At 46.5% G+C, this 15,834-nt stretch overlaps 1 protein-coding gene across 1 annotated transcript in view; it reads right to left on the reverse strand.

Annotated features, from left to right (window-relative positions):
- Positions 1-15,834, reverse strand: part of NCAPG2 (non-SMC condensin II complex subunit G2) — a 431,039-nt gene that overhangs the window by 353,004 nt on the left and 62,201 nt on the right. Inside the window, exon 10 of the mRNA XM_086941500.1 lies at positions 2,886-2,978. Coding sequence (XP_086797626.1) covers positions 2,886-2,978 — 93 coding nt within the window. The remainder of the gene's footprint in view (positions 1-2,885; positions 2,979-15,834) is intronic.

The raw sequence follows: 15,834 nt of genomic DNA on the forward strand, positions 1-15,834 counted from the left end.
GAGGATGAGTGAGGGTGTCTTTTATAGAACTTCTAGCTTCTCTTGGTCCTCTTCCCAAAGTAGTTACCCTGCATTCTCTTTCTTGCCACCATGACAAATCCGTTGCACATTTGTTACAACACTCCTGAGCCATTAGCTCGATACAAGACACAATAGTGCCTCTGTTTCGTTTTTCTTTTTGGTCAAGCAGAGACTTTTTGAAAACAAACTGTATCAGGAATATATTGTTGATGTACTTTTCCTCACACATGAGCTTCCCTACGTGACTCGATGACTCAATAATTGTCAAACTGATTTGAACGCATCTTGAGCCCTAAAAAACAATGTGTATCCTTCAGTTTCCATCATTCTTGGGGTATTATCATAGGTCTCCATGTCAAGCTCATTGGAACGTCTAATAAACTAATAAATCTTTGACTTTCTACCTCTGAACAGTGACATACAAGAATCTCTTGCCACCTCACCATGTAATGATTAAATGTCTTGCTAGCGTCCCAGTGAAATGAGTGACACAAATCATCGTTAAACAAACGTACAGATGATTTGCATTATGACAACAGCAGTCCTTTTAGTATTAGATAAATAACCAAACAAATTGTGTTTTTTTTTGTTTGTTTATACTTGTTCAAAACACACTATTGCAACAAACAAGCTTCAAAACGTACCAGTCCGGAAATCAAGTCTTTGATAAATATAAGATAGTCCTTGAATAAACCAAAGGAGGAGTATAACTGTACAATTGGGAAGCATCATACTATAATTATCAATAACCTAAACAAATCCCCAAAACAGGCCCGCTAAGAGACACAGTAAAACATTATAAACAAAGAATTATTTAAACTATTACGTTTAGGCAGTCTTCATAGCACTAACAGCATCAGCCTGCCGCTCAAAACTGAAAGACAAGAACTTTTTTTTGATTGAAGTATCTTTCTGTTCACCGTGGGAAAATAAAAATGAAAACCTTAAATTGACGTTGCACAGATCTGGAGTAACCGTAAACTCAGTTTTAATGTTATTGTTTATGATTTTATACTTTGCTAAAATCGAATAAAGCATTTCTGAATCTGAATCTATTGTTTATGTGTGGTAATTCCATTTCAGTACTCTGCAATTATCAGTAAAACCCCAAGGATTGGGGAATACCTTTCTGGGACTGATTCTTCAACTCGGAAAACAATACGGAATTCACTTTTCTCTGAGGTTATACCACATACATTTGCCAACAGTGTTGAACCAACCTATACATTCTTGCGTGGCCAATCACGTGCCTCTTGATATAGCACGAACCCCGTAAGCGGAAGCTGTAAACTTTATCCTGCCCCATTTATCACCTGCCACGTCCGACGCACTTGATTAAAATGCCTTGAATCCAGCAAAGCGCGCAACAGTTTGTCTTTTTCATACTTCTCTTTAGATGTAAAAGCCCGGGCCAAGATCGGTTCCATTTCGATGAGAAATATAAGTGGCCAAGCCCCAGCAGTTGTCTACTTTCAACGGATGGGTGGCAAGATTCATTCACGATTTCAAAGCTTTGAATGAATAAGACAAAAATGGCAAGCCTTTGGCGATGTGGCTGAATAAAAGACGGCGCAGTTAATGGGAGCACATAAAAGTCTGTGGTTTGTTTATATAAGTGTATAGCACACCTTAATAAAGTGGAAATTCCATAGGTGCCATGTCTATAGAGCAAATGGAAGATTGCCAGCCTCGGTCTTACTAAGAGGTCGTCCTCGCCATAGGTTGTCCATAAGTATATTAATATGTGAGCTGTCTTTCTGACATCTCTGACACTGGGGGCTCTTGGGTGTAAATTATCTTTGGAGCACAGCTCATCAAGGGAAGCTCAAACCACTTAATAAAAACGTGTTTTTAAAGTTCAGCATTACACAAATCAAAAGACAAGCTAGAGAGAAAACCTGGCCATGGACAAACGCTCTATGCAAATAGAGTTAGCAGTCGGTGTATTGAGTCACACGAAATGGGCAAGTTTGTCCTTCACTTTTCATAGATTGCAATTAACGCAAATGTAACAAGCAGCAGGGAAAGCATTCCCTTCCGCTTGAAAAACAAAGAAGCCTGTGGAGGGCATTGCTGTGGGAGGGGGGAGGAGTAATGCGACACGGCGGGCAGGGGAGGGGGCGGAGCGGGGAGAGCTGCGATGAGGGTGTGAAGCAGCAGGGGCCTTTGAAGTGAAGCTAAGCTTCACTTCAAAGGTGTGGGAGGAGTGCGGCTGAGGCAGAGCGCACGCAGGGGGAAGCTTGTGGGGCGGAGCGGGAAGAGCTGCTGGGGAACAGACTTTACCCAACTGGCGATTTGATGATGTGCACGCGTATTTTAGGTCAATGCGCTTGCGCATTGACCTAAAAGCGCACGAGCACAGCACCAATTCGCCCAGTTGGGTAAAGTCTGTTTAAGTCGCTATAGTCTCGCTCTGCTCAATGCGCATGCACATTGAGAGGCGAGACCTAAAAATGACTACAACTATAAATGGAGCGAAAAAAGTTCAAACTGCATGACTTTCTGGGGTATAAAAAAAAGAACAAGGATAAAAATGATTGCTAGGAAACTGAAAGTAGAACATCAAGAGTGACTTGAATCCAGCTGTGTGTATAAAGCATGAGAAACATACCATTTAATTTTGCAGAAGTCGTTATAATGTTCATCCTCCGACCGTAAGAGTCCTCTTCTTTGAAATGTGACAAGGATATGAGTGAACTAACACATAATTGTCATCCAAGCTAGTAAATGTTGTGCCAAACATCAAATATTTTTGTAATATTAGCACATAAAAGCAAATAATATTAATACATAACAGCAAAACATAACTATGCAAAACAGCAAAAAGAAGAAAAAGTCCACACATTCTCACAACAAAAAAATACCTTTAATCCTCTCCAGAGGATAGGTTGGTACAGTCGAAATAACATTTCCTCCACACCCTGACGAAGCTTCTGTTGATGAAAGTAACTCAGCAACTATGAAAATACACCGGGTTGGTGAACCAAAAAAAGATTATGGAACTTAATGTGTCGCCGGGATTTGTTTTTGACTACATGAACAATTTATCACAATTTGTTACGAAAATGGAACAGCAATACATTTGTTTTACTGTGAGCCTCTCTTATTTAAACATCAAAAGACACTATTAATACTATTTCAGTCAGTCAATACAAAGAAATTATAGCTGACGCAATCAAATGTAATGTGGGCAGACGTGTAATGTGGGCAGACGTGGTGGAAAGACATACTTCTGAATGGGTGGGAAATTACTCCTGCTTCATGGTGAAATGAGTTGCGTTCGTGTGCCCTACCCCTCTCCCCAACCCCCCCATCCCCAACTTCCCCCACCACCACCCTGACATTCACGATTGGTCTGCTGTAAAAGTGTTCTGATTCAGACTCAAATTAATTTTGACCATTCTGGACAGTGCAGAATATGTTCTACCAAATGGATATACATTTCAATCCCATGGGAGTTGCTCCATATGTTTTGTTATTCCCCCTAGCAGATGTACAATGTGGGTGCACCCCTTTCCCAGCAAAGATTGTCTAGCGAGATATAATGGAAAAGAGCCTACTATTCCCTTAACAGGTTATGTGGAAGCATACCACAAGTGATAGCTAATTCACAGTGTAGAGGCACAGGACTTTTTAACACCTTGGCTGCTAATGGTTTTACCCTCCTGTGCTGCTCCTACTAGAATCCCATTGTTCATGACGAGCTCAGCTCTTCATAAGCACAGCTCCACTGTGCCTCAGAGCAGCGAAGGGGTTAACTAGCCCTGAGGGAAAGCTCTGCTAACCTTATTGATGAAACTTGCACAGACACCTCATAAACTAATATATGACGTTTTCCCGCATACAACTACCCCGCATACCATCACTCCGCAAAAATGATTCCGCAAATACTATCACTCCGCAAATTAACACAACGCAAATTAACACAACGCAAACTTTTACAACGAATATGCCTTTACCACGCATGCCTTTACAACGCAAAGGCATACATGATAAAGGTATACTCATTGTAAAAGTTTTAAAGGTAAGGGAGTACCCTGCAAAAAAACTAACCTACACTACACAAACACCACCCTACACAAACACAACCCTAAACCCTAAAACACTACCCTACACTACACATACACTACCCTACACTACACAAACACGACCCTAAAACACTACCCCCTGCATGACACTACACAAACACTACAACACTACTCTAAACCCTAAAACACTACCCCCTATATGACCCTACACTACACAAACACTACAATACTACCCTAAACCCTAAAACACTACCCCCAGCATGACACTACACAAACACTACAACACTCCCCTAAACCCTAAAACACTACCCCCAGCATGACCCTACACTACACAAACACTACAACACTTCTCTAAACTCTAAAACACTACCCCAGCATGACCCTACACTACATAAACACTACAACACTACCCCCAGCATGACCCTACACTACACAAACACTACAACACTACCCTAAACCCTAAAACACTACCACCAGCATGACCCTACACTACAACACTACCCTAAACACTATAACACTACCCCCAGCACGACCCTACACTACACAACCACCACAACTCTACACTACACTAACACTACACAATCACTACCCCAGCACGACCCCCCACCCCTAAAAAATTAACCCAAACCTCCTTACCTCTCTTGTCGTCGTGGTTCCACACTCCTCCTGGTTCCATCTTCTTGAAGTCTATTTTTTTTACAACGCATGTGCATTTACCATACATGCCTTTACAACGTAATTCGTTGTAAAGGCATGCGTGGTAAATGCACATGCATTGTGAAAAAATGCGGAGTGATGGTATGCGAGGTCAAAGACCTCACGGAGTAATGGTATGCGGACTGAAAGTCAGCGGAAAAAAAGATTCGGAGTACCCGTGCCGTACCCTCATAAACGCAACACTTTGCTTCCTTCATAGCTTGGTAGTGTGTTTCAGCAGAGCTCGAGAAGACAAGCAATATAAATCTACACAAAATTGCACTTACCTGTACAGGTAAAAGGCATGTTAGCTTCCCTTTTCTTGGTACAGCCCCTTGGGCTCTTGGGCTATGCTCAGGAGACACTATTAAAGTTGTATACGGGTTTGATTTTTCAGTACATTCTACATCCAGATCAGAATCCAGTCTGGTAATAAAGAAATAATTTGAACTATGTAAAGCCCAACACTCATCTTTTTGGCCAATTCTGGGCTTTTCCCTTCCGGATTGCAATGGGAGATGATTGGCAAGAGGAGAGTTGCCCACTTAGTGACTTGGCTTTACCACTCCTTTGTGGAAATTACAAATAACATTTACTCAGTACTGCCTGGCTAGAGACATGAGTTTTACAAAAAAAACTCTGCAGCCAAGTCAGAGAAAGCAGCTGTCAAGGAGCAGGACGCTAATTATTGCTATTTCTCGCATGACAATTCCCAAACACCCTTTAATAATGTGACCAATCCTAGGAGTAGATCCAGCATCAACGTTACATGGTCATGGAAATAAAAGGTCATTTTGGAGGGTGAATGGGAGCTGCAGTATATATTGTCCTGGAAATGCTAGCATTGGATATTCGCAAGATAGAATGGTTTGAATCAATGAAACAGGACTATAATCTGAAAAGGATTGCAGATTATGTTGTAGGGAACTGGCCGAAAGATTAGAGAATAGAAATAAAATGAGGCTGCTTTTTCACATGATTAGTAGGGAGCCTGATAGTGAAGGAAAGTTATTGCTTAGAAGCGATAGGTTTGTTTTGGCATGTTCTTCACGATCTAAGAAAATCAACATTGGCAGCTACTTCCGATATCCCTTTAGTGACAACAACTTATTGATTGCATATATGTAGAACAATAAGGATGAGCCTACCAACATGTGTTCTGGTTCCAATCATTCCAAACAACATATAAACATAGAAGCATTCTGTAGTTCTTCCCGATTGACCCTTGCATCATCTTGATATATATTTACTAGGCGAGTTGGAGGTCACTGAAATGTTACACAATGTTGATCTTTGAGATTAATTTTAAGTGGGTGGGGTTTAATTATTTCAGTTTGCTTATTTCGGATGACATCTTGGTACTCAATATATCTTTTTTAAGGAGGGTTAACCAATGTCAGGAGCAGTCAGTCAATGGTTTTCAGTTTATTTTAACAAAGATGTGACATTTTCTTCCAACAAGTGGAATGAAATACAATAGAAACGCATTGTCCTTTCAACAAACCAACAGATTGGGTTGTTGACAGAGTAAATATAATGGTAGAAGGGTGATCAAACTTATTTTGGCTTTTCGAGGTGATGCTAGTGATTCTACAAATGAAAAGATGTGGGGTGGCTTACCACTGTACCCCACATACTAGAGGAGGTTTTTCACCCTATAAAATGATCAGGAAATCGCCCACCTATTTCTCAGTGAAGTCCAATGTGACTGAGGAAATACAGATTAAGGGAACCTGTTTTGGAACAAGTCGATTATTACCAAAAGAAACCAACATATTCTGAAACCGTGAAAATGTGGAGGACTTCGGTTATAACCAAGAATCACAGTTAGGTAAAAAGAAAAAAGCTATCTGTGCTTTTTGAATGCTGCAGGTTAGAGAAACTCAAAGCCAGCTGTAAAAAAGCGAGGAAACATGTAGAAGACTTATGATACCAACACTCTAAACTTGGTGGGGAATAGCAGCACTGAGGCTGGATCTCAGGAAGCAATGAGAAAGTAACTTTGGAAGTGGTGTTAGGGAAGAGTGGACAAGTAAGTGTGTGAAAGCCATGATTCTGATAGTGGAGGTGCTTGTATTGGCAGTGTGACTACAGCATATGTCACAGTGAACTTAAAGAACAAGTTACTTACCTTCGGTAACGCTTTTTCTGGTAGATACAGTATCTGCCTGTGGATTCCTCACCTTGTGAATATCCCCTTGCATCAGCAACATTCGGAAATTCTTTTTGTAGCTTTGTGCCGACGTGGACGACGTCATAGAGGCACGGTTTCGCGTGCCTCTCCGCTGACGTCACTGACACCACAATAGGCCCACGCCGGCGTGATGACATCAGTTCCGCCCTTTTTTCCGTGCCTTCATGGCACACGGACGGACCGATGACAGTAGATATATACACAGTATACACAGTACACAAATGTCAAGATAACACACACAGTGTGAAGCAAATGCAGAAATGCAATTAAAATAAAACATGTCCTTGACAATCAACTCAGGTATAGAAGAATGGACAACGGGGAGGCAGGTGAGTCAGTGAGTATCTACCAGAAAAAGCGTTACCGAAGGTAAGCAACGTGTTCTTCTGATAGATACATCTGCCAGTGGATTGCTCACCTTATGAATAGAGTCCACAGCAGTCCCCAGTCCCAGAGGAGGGTGTCCACTCTCCTATACCAGGATATCTTGGAGAACAGAGCGAGCAAAGTGGCCGTCCCTCCTCTCCTCGGTATCCAAGCAGTAATGCTTCGCGAAAGTGTGGAGGGAGGCCCAAGTCGCGGCTCTACAAATCTCCTCAACAGGTACACCTCTGGAAAGAGCAGATGTTGAAGACTTTGCTCTAGTAGAATGAGGCCTTATACCCTCTGGAGGTTCCTTACCCGCCGGGGAGTAGCAGATCTTGATCCATAAAACAATCCATCTCGAGAGCGTGCGCTTCTGCACCGCCTTCCCCTTCTTGCAGCCAGGAAAACCAACCAACAGCTGGTCGTCCGACCTGAACTCTCTGTCCTGTCCTGTCCAGGTAGAAACTCACCGCCCTCTTAGGGTCCAAGCAGTGAAGCCTTTCCTCCTCCTTGGAAGGGTGAGGGGGAGGATAGAAGGTAGGGAGGGTAACGGACTGCCCCAGATGAAATGGAGTTACCACCTTCGGCAGAAAAGCAGCCCTGGTCCTGAGAACCATTCGATCAGCATGAATGGACAAAAACAGGGGCTTTGAACTAAGAGCTTGAAGCTCACTTACCCTCCTTGCCGAGGTAATTGCCACCTGAAAAAAAGTCTTGAAAGACAAAAGTCTCATGGGGCACTTGTGCAATGGTTCGAAAGGCGAACCCATAAACAAGCAATGGCGTTGCCAATAGGTTTCGCATTTGGAAAGTTGGAGCTATTGGTTTTGTAAATTACATTTTATATTTATATATCGTTATTGGCATTGTCAATAACAATATATAAATATAAAATGTCATTTACAAAACCAATAGCTCCAACTTTCCAAATGCGAAACCTATTGGCAACGCCAGTGCTTGTTCTGGTTTGAACTGCTCACGGTTTGGGAAGCTGTTACAGATAAATCTAGCGTGTCCACTCCATAGCCTGCAGTGATTTGCAAAGGCAGTTTTCCAGAAATAAAGCAGCTGGTGCCAACTGTAATTTTAGGCGCCACTTTTCTATTTTTAGAGAGTATCTCTTCTATAGCCGAAAACAAAAAAAAACATAGAAATATATAAATAAAGATGTTCCTGTTTTTCCTATTTTTTTTTTTGTCTTTTCACTTCTTCCCTTTGTTACTTTTACTTTTCTGATAATTTTAATTGTGTTTCTTAGCGTTTTATAATTGTTTGTCCTGCCGCGGGTACTGTACGTGTTACAGAATTCGCTGTGCCCACTTCCCCCGCGGATGTTCCGCACTCTTAATACTCTCCTTACGTCTTTACTCTGGGCGGGCAGGCGTAGTAGAGTTGCCTTGCACACGGTGGTCCGCAGCTGGGAGGAGGGGGGGTTGGAGGCGCCGAGATTCGACCTCTACTACTATGCAGCTCAGCTGTTGCCAGCTGCCAGGTGGTTCGCGGATGCGGACACCTGGGAACTTCGGCTCCTTGAGGGTAGTGCAGATGAGAGAGCGGTACAGATGGCCCTGATGCGCGGCAGGGGCGCGGATGCGACGCTGCCATATGTAGTGCGCCACACCGCAGCCATTTGGCAGCGTGTTGTGGAAAAAATCCTACGGAGGGCCCCCTTTCACAGAGAGCTGCCGATATGGATCATGGCCCCGGTGGCGGACATGGAGGTACACATGCCTTTCCATGACTGGAGAGCGGGTGGGTGCGAGCTGTTGGCAGATCTCTACCCAGACGATACGTTCCTATCTTTCAAACGGGCAACAGAGACGTTCGGACTCGGGGAGGGACAGTTCCTACACTACAGGGGCCTACATGCAATGGCACGAGACACTTGGCCGCAATTCCCTGATGCGCCCCCTGTGTCCCATACCCTCAATATTATCCTATCCTGTGGTAGGGGCAGGAGGCTGGTAACACTATTGTACTCAGCCATGCGGCAGGACTCCACGCCACCGGTCCCTCCGACATGGGCGGCCTGGGAGGCTGACCTGGGGGTTGCCTTAGACCCAACACAGCGCAAACGCATTGGTACACTCACCCGGAAGGTGTCGTGCAACGCACGGTTCAAATTGACACACTTTAACTTCTTACACCGAACGTATGTGACCCCGGTTGCTTTGAAGCGTATTGCCCCGGACAAGCGCGATAACTGCCCAAGATGTGGCGCGCCGGGGGCCTCCTTTCTTCATCTAGCATGGGACTGCCCACTGGTTTACGCCTTCTGGCAGTCGGTGGTGGCGCACATTTGCAGAGTTACTGCACTCCGGATGGAACTGACCCCCCTTCACTGCTTGTTAGCCTTAGTCCCCAAGCCCAGGAAATGTACTCTGCCCTACAAGATGTTACAGCTACTTCTAGTACTGGCGAGGAGGAGGGTGGCCATCACGTGGATGGGACAGAGGGCCCCGGAGATGTCACACTGGCTTAGGGATGTGGGGGAATGGTCCCTGGCGGAGGAAACCTTTATGCAGACTGTGCGTAGAGATGTCAAACTGCAGGACGACCTGCTTGCGTGAAGAATGATGCGAGTGCTGGGTGAGGCGGCCGAAGATTCGGATGGTACGAGTGCGGAGTTGTTCACCCCTGGGGATACAGAGTCTGAGGATGAGGACGGGGAGGGCGGTGGAGAGGGTGGGGGAGACCGGTGAGTTGGGGGAGTGTCTGGCCGCACACGCACATGTAAGTTACAGCTGGGAAATCTTATGTCTTGTATCTCAAGGAGTCATTCCTAATGTACGCACCGACCACTGCTATGCCTGCCAATAGGAGTGCCATAATGAGGTGAACGACCTGTGTACACATGTTTTAGCCATGAATGCCGAAGTTTTGGGGGGAGGGGTGCCTTTGGGGAGTTGGGGGGTGATCTGTATTAAAGAAACTCGAAAGAAAAGCAGATCAGAATATCCTGCCGTGCAGTCACAGGGCTAGGTTCAGGACCTGGCTTCTATGCTACCAGCTACCGCCGCCCGGCCCTCGGGTTGTGGGCTGATGGGCCGTGTATACAGAAAAATGTACTATGACATAATGTTGTTGATCTCCTGTGACTGTTGACGCAACTGTTATATGCTATCATTGTCTGCACCAAAAATAAAGTTTAAAAAAAAAATAATAATAATTGTTTGTCCTCTTGTAACTTTGTTTTACTTAAACAATTTGAACCTTTTGTCCATCGCTATTATTTTTTTATTCCCACTTCTTGATTCATCTTCTTCCTTTTTCAAAATCTTTTTTTAAACTTCCATTTTAAGCATTTATCATTCCAGTTAGGCTTTCTTTCTGGTCTTTTCTGCCGTTATGTTGATTCCTTTCACGCTTCTGTATCCTGCCACTACCGTGCTGTTCTGTGGAATTCGACGCTTGTGTAAGTGTAAAGAGATAACTCAGTGGGTTGATGGATTGCTCTACAAATTTACGCATGCCCTGAACATTACTAGTCCGTTCATTCTCTGGGTGCAGATAAAATAAGTCCCACTACACTAGAAGGAAGCCACGAGGCGCTGCCGCCAGTTATGTGCTATCTGTCAGGGTGTGCATGGTCTCTGGCACGAGGGTTACTTTAAAAGATGTCTAAAGGCATCATCCTGGCATTTGATAGATTTTCCCCAAGCAGATGTTGCAAGAGCAGTGTTTGTTCTCCGATGATAAAACCATGCACACAGAGGCATCGCTGACGCTTGCACTGCCACCCTCCTAGGCTCTCTTCCTTGTTGTGACAACACTGGTTCTAGAGTAAGCTGCAAGTGAGCCTCGGACATCCCCTTCGGCCTGGGCACAGTGAGGGGTGCCTTTAATGAAAGCGCAAAAGTAAACAGCAGAGTGTGGGGCGGATGCAGCAGCGGGCGCTCCCTCGGCAGCTGCTGACCTGCTTTCTCGAGGCTCTGAACAAGCAGAGCGTCTCGAATTGTCGAGTTTACTTTTTTTTGCGCGCGATCTCTGTGTAATTTTTAAATGTCATTGGGGAGACCGAGAGTCATCGTGTTTTTTTGGGAGAGGGTAAGGGGTGAGTTGCACAATAGTGTGAGCAGGTAACAATTGTAATTAGTGTGTGGTAGGAAATACACGTTACCCATATGTAGTGCGCACAGTAGCAGATGCGCGGAGGGAAGCCGGATGGGGTCGGGGGTTTCTGTGTTTTTGAATGGTGGGGGGGCGTGAATGCGCAAGGGGAGGCAGGAGGATTAGGAGGAAGCCTGATGGGGGCGGGAGAGCCTGGTGGGAGGGCGTAAATGCGAGCGAGGGGAGGCAGGCGGATTAGGGAGATGCTCGTGCTTGTGTGGTCACGTGACCCGCTTTTGTGGTCACGTGACTTCACATGCACTGTAAAGAAACTGCAGTGGTTTCACTAGTCGATCAAGCCCTTAAATTTTCGCCTATTCCATTCGCAAGCAAATGGTAATAGGTGAAACCTAAAAACGTAAGCACATGGTTCAAATCCCATTGAGGAACAATAAAAGGTGTTGGAGGAAATGTATTTGTAAGGCCCTTGATGAATCGTAATACAATAGGAGATTTAAATAAAGTGGGCTGGTCCGGCAAACAAAGGAAAGCCGATAAGGCTGATAAATAACCTTTGATAGTTGCCACCACAAAACCCTGCTGGGCCAAAGAAAGTGCAAATTGAAGTATATTGGACAAACGAGCCCTTAAAGGGTCAATGGACTTCTCCCCACACCAAGCAACAAATTTAGACCACCTATAAGAATAGATAGACTTAGTGGAGTCATGCCTGGCCGACAAAATGGCATCCACCACATCGTGTGGAAGAGAAAAGGAACTCAGATTGCCCCGTTCAATCTCCAGGCACGAAGGTGTACGGTCTGGAGGTGGAGGTGTAGAACCTGCCCCTCTATCTGGAAGAGGAGATCTGCCCTGTGAGGGAGACGGAGCGGCAAGCACGAGGAGAGGTGGAGAAGATCTGTGTACCACACCCTTCTTGGCCAATCCGGGGCGATCAATATAACTTGGGCCCGGTCTTGGCGAATCTTCCTCAGAACCTGAGGAATCAAGGGTATGGGAGGAAACGCGTAAAGGAGTTGCGCGTGCCAACTCAACTGAAACGCGTCCCCCAGTGCTCCTTGCATCGTTAACTGGAGACTGCAGAACGACGGGCAGTGAGCATTCTCGTGAGTGGAAAACAGGTCCACCTGAGGAGTTCCCCACTTCCGGAAGACGTGACGAACCACCTCCGGGTGAAGCCTCCACTCGTGGTCGGCCGAGAACTGCCGACTGACACTGTCTGCGCGTGACTTCAGAACCCCGGACAGATTTGCCATCAGACTAATCCGATGGTCCTGAACCCAGGACCAGAGACTCAGAGCCTCTCTGCAGAGACACTGCGACCCTACTCCTCCCTGCTTGTTGACATACCACATCGCGGTGGTGTTGTCCGTCAGGACTTGAACTGACCGACCGCGAAGGGAAGGGAGGAAGGCCTTGAGCGCTAAACGTATGGCCCGCAACTCTAGAAGGTTGATGTGAAACAACTTTTCCTCTGGAGACCCAAGACCCTTGACCTCCAGATCCCCCAGATGAGCACCCCACCCTAGAGTGGATGCATCCGTTATCACTATGGCCACCGATGGAGGTAGTTGAAAAGGCTATCCTTGTGACAGATTGCCCTCCACGCTCCACCAAGGAAGATCCGCCGCAGTTTCCCTGGAGATCCTGACTGACTCCCTGAGATCTCCATCGTGATGATACCACTGCCTGCGGAGGCACCACTGGAGCGCCCCAATGTGCCAGTATGCATGGATGACCAACAGAATGCAAGAAGCCATCAGACAGAGCAGACGAAGGACCTTCAGGACCGGAACAACCGCTCCACTGTGAAATAAAGGAAACATTTCCTGTATGTCGTGAATCCTTTGAGGAGGAGGGATTGCACGACACACAGTAGTGACCAGTACCGCACCTATGAACAGGTTGCGCTGGGAGGGCACCAGGTGAGACTTGGGTACATTTATCGAAAAACCCAACCTGTGCAACAACTGAGTTGTCTCCTGCAGATGATGGAGCACTATCTCTGGAGATTCTGCCTTGATCAGCCAATCGTCCTGATACGGAAATACAGGTATCCCAGACCTTCCGAGATGTGCAGCCACTACTGCCATCACCTTGGTGAAGACTCGAGGCGCAGTAGTAAGACCAAACGGAAGGACCGCAAACTGGTAGTGTTGCGACCCAACCGTGAAACGGAGATACTTCCTGTGCGACTTTAGGATAGGAATATGAAAATACGCATCCTGTAAATCGATCAACACCATCCAGTCTTCTTCCAGCAGCGCCTGAAGAACCTGCACAAGAGTGAGCATCTTGAACCTCTCCTGTTTGAGATAGAGGTTCAAAATCCTGAGGTCCAGGATTGGACGAAGTCTGCCATCCTTCTTGGGGATCAGGAAATACCGGGAGTAGCATCCCTGACCCCTCTCCTGCTCGGGAACCACCTCTATCGCACCCTTTCTGAACAGTGCCAGGACTTCTTCCTGCAGGAGAAGCAGGTGGTCCTCCGAACAAAAACCATGGCAAGGAGGGTAATTTGGGGGAAACTCACGAAAAGGAAGAGCATACCCATTTTCCACGGGATTGAGAACCCAAAGATCCGATGTAATCAATTCCCAATCTCGTAGGAAATGGGTAAGCCGACCCCCCCCTGGGCCCACATGATCCAGAATGGCGGATCTAGGGCTGCTTTGCTGTGTTGGCAGGGGGCTGGGAAGGGGAAGAGGAAGAGGAGGAGGCTTGACGACTTCTGGGACGAGCTCTTTGTCTGCCCCTATAAGACGTCCATCACCACCCCCTTTTGTACTGCTTTTGGCTGCCATAAGTGTGGCAGGGTATGCTCAGACGTGAGTCCCTTGCTCACTTTGCCACTGGATTCAAGCAAGCCGGGCTGAAGACGGCTGGAATGCCAGAAACCGGTCCTCGGATGCTTGTTTCCGGTCCAGGGAAGACATGGCTTGGCAGTTAGGGCTGGACTGTTCCCATGAGGCACAGGGTCAGACTGATTTGCATATAGCCATGTCTGAACTGGGGTGGCAGAGTGGGCTAAAGAACGGTGATGGATTAAACCCAGATCTTTTGACTGGTTGTGAGTGTTTGATTGATTCAGATGCTCCGTCCATCACCACCCCCTTTTGTACCCCTATAAGACTTGTACAGCGTATTTTGCTGCTGCTGTGGCTGTTGTTGAGAAGACCTGCCAAATCCTCTGAACTGCTTCCCAAATGTGCCTCTTGTCTGAAACCCCAACGACTTGACCGTCGCTCTGCTGTTTTTAAAACGCTCTAAAGCAGCGTCAGCCTTCTTCCCAACAGGTTCAGACCCTTCAAAGGGCAAATCCATCAAGGCAGACTGTACATCTACTGAGAACTCTGACAACTTTAACCACGCAGCTCTCCTAGTGGCCACCGAAGAGCCCATGACTCTCGCCACCGAATCTGCCGTGTCCAGCCCACTCTGGATTACCTGCCTTGCTGCAGCCTGAGTGTCCAATACAACCTCCTGAAAGTCCTTTCTATCCCCTTCAGGAATGTTGGTCACTAACTGTTTTACAGAATCCATCAGGGCATGGATGTAACGTGCCATCAGGCAAGTCGCATTAGTAGATTTTAATGCCATGCTGGCTGAGGAGAACACTTTCTTAGCTGGCTGATCCTGCTTTCTCAATTCTTTCTCTCCAGGAACCTGCGGAAAAGCCCCCGCAGACTTCTTAGAGCAGGCAGCCTGCACAACTAAACGTTCAGGCAGGAGGTGTGTAGATAAAAAGTCACGGTCATTAGGAGCCACCCTATATCTCCTCGCAACTGCCCTTGAAACGGCAGGGGCTGACAGAAGTTTCTTCCACACCTCATAGATTGGCTCAGCCTAAGCATCATTGAATGGCAGCATTGGTTCAATTACAGAGTAAGGTGAATGGAGGACCTCCGTCAGAATATTTGACTTGTACTCAGCAGTAGGCAGTGTGATGTTTAAAAAGTCTGCCGCCTTCTTTATTACCACATGGTAAGGAGTCACATCCCTAGAAGGTGTATCAGATGTAGAGGCCAAATCCCACTCAGGAGACAGTTCCAGGCCACTAGCCTCCCTCCGGTCATAAAAAGGATCCTCAGACTCCTGAATCTTACCTTCCTCTACGTCTTCATCCCGATACCTCTGTTCCCCCAGAAGCCTCTGTGCCTCACGCCTCGACCTCTCCTTCACAAACGAAGCCGACGGATCCATGATCGACTCCACCGGAGTCGGCGTCGAACCTGAAGTAGGGCGAGGCAGTTTAACTCTAGGTCGAACCGGATTCGGCATCGGAGTCGAGAGGACCGTCGTCGAAGGAATCGGCGCCGATGGATTCAGCGGCGACGGCTTCGGCGTCGAAGGCTTCGCCGGCGTCGGAAAATGCCGATGCGGTGCTGGAGCCGGCATGAAGGGCGCAGGGGCATAAGCCTGGGGAACACCCAGACTAAACCCCATAGGACCTGTGGG

Source organism: Lissotriton vulgaris, chromosome 10 (genome assembly GCF_964263255.1).
Source record: "Lissotriton vulgaris chromosome 10, aLisVul1.2, whole genome shotgun sequence".
NCBI classification, from domain to species: Eukaryota; Metazoa; Chordata; class Amphibia; order Caudata; family Salamandridae; genus Lissotriton; species Lissotriton vulgaris.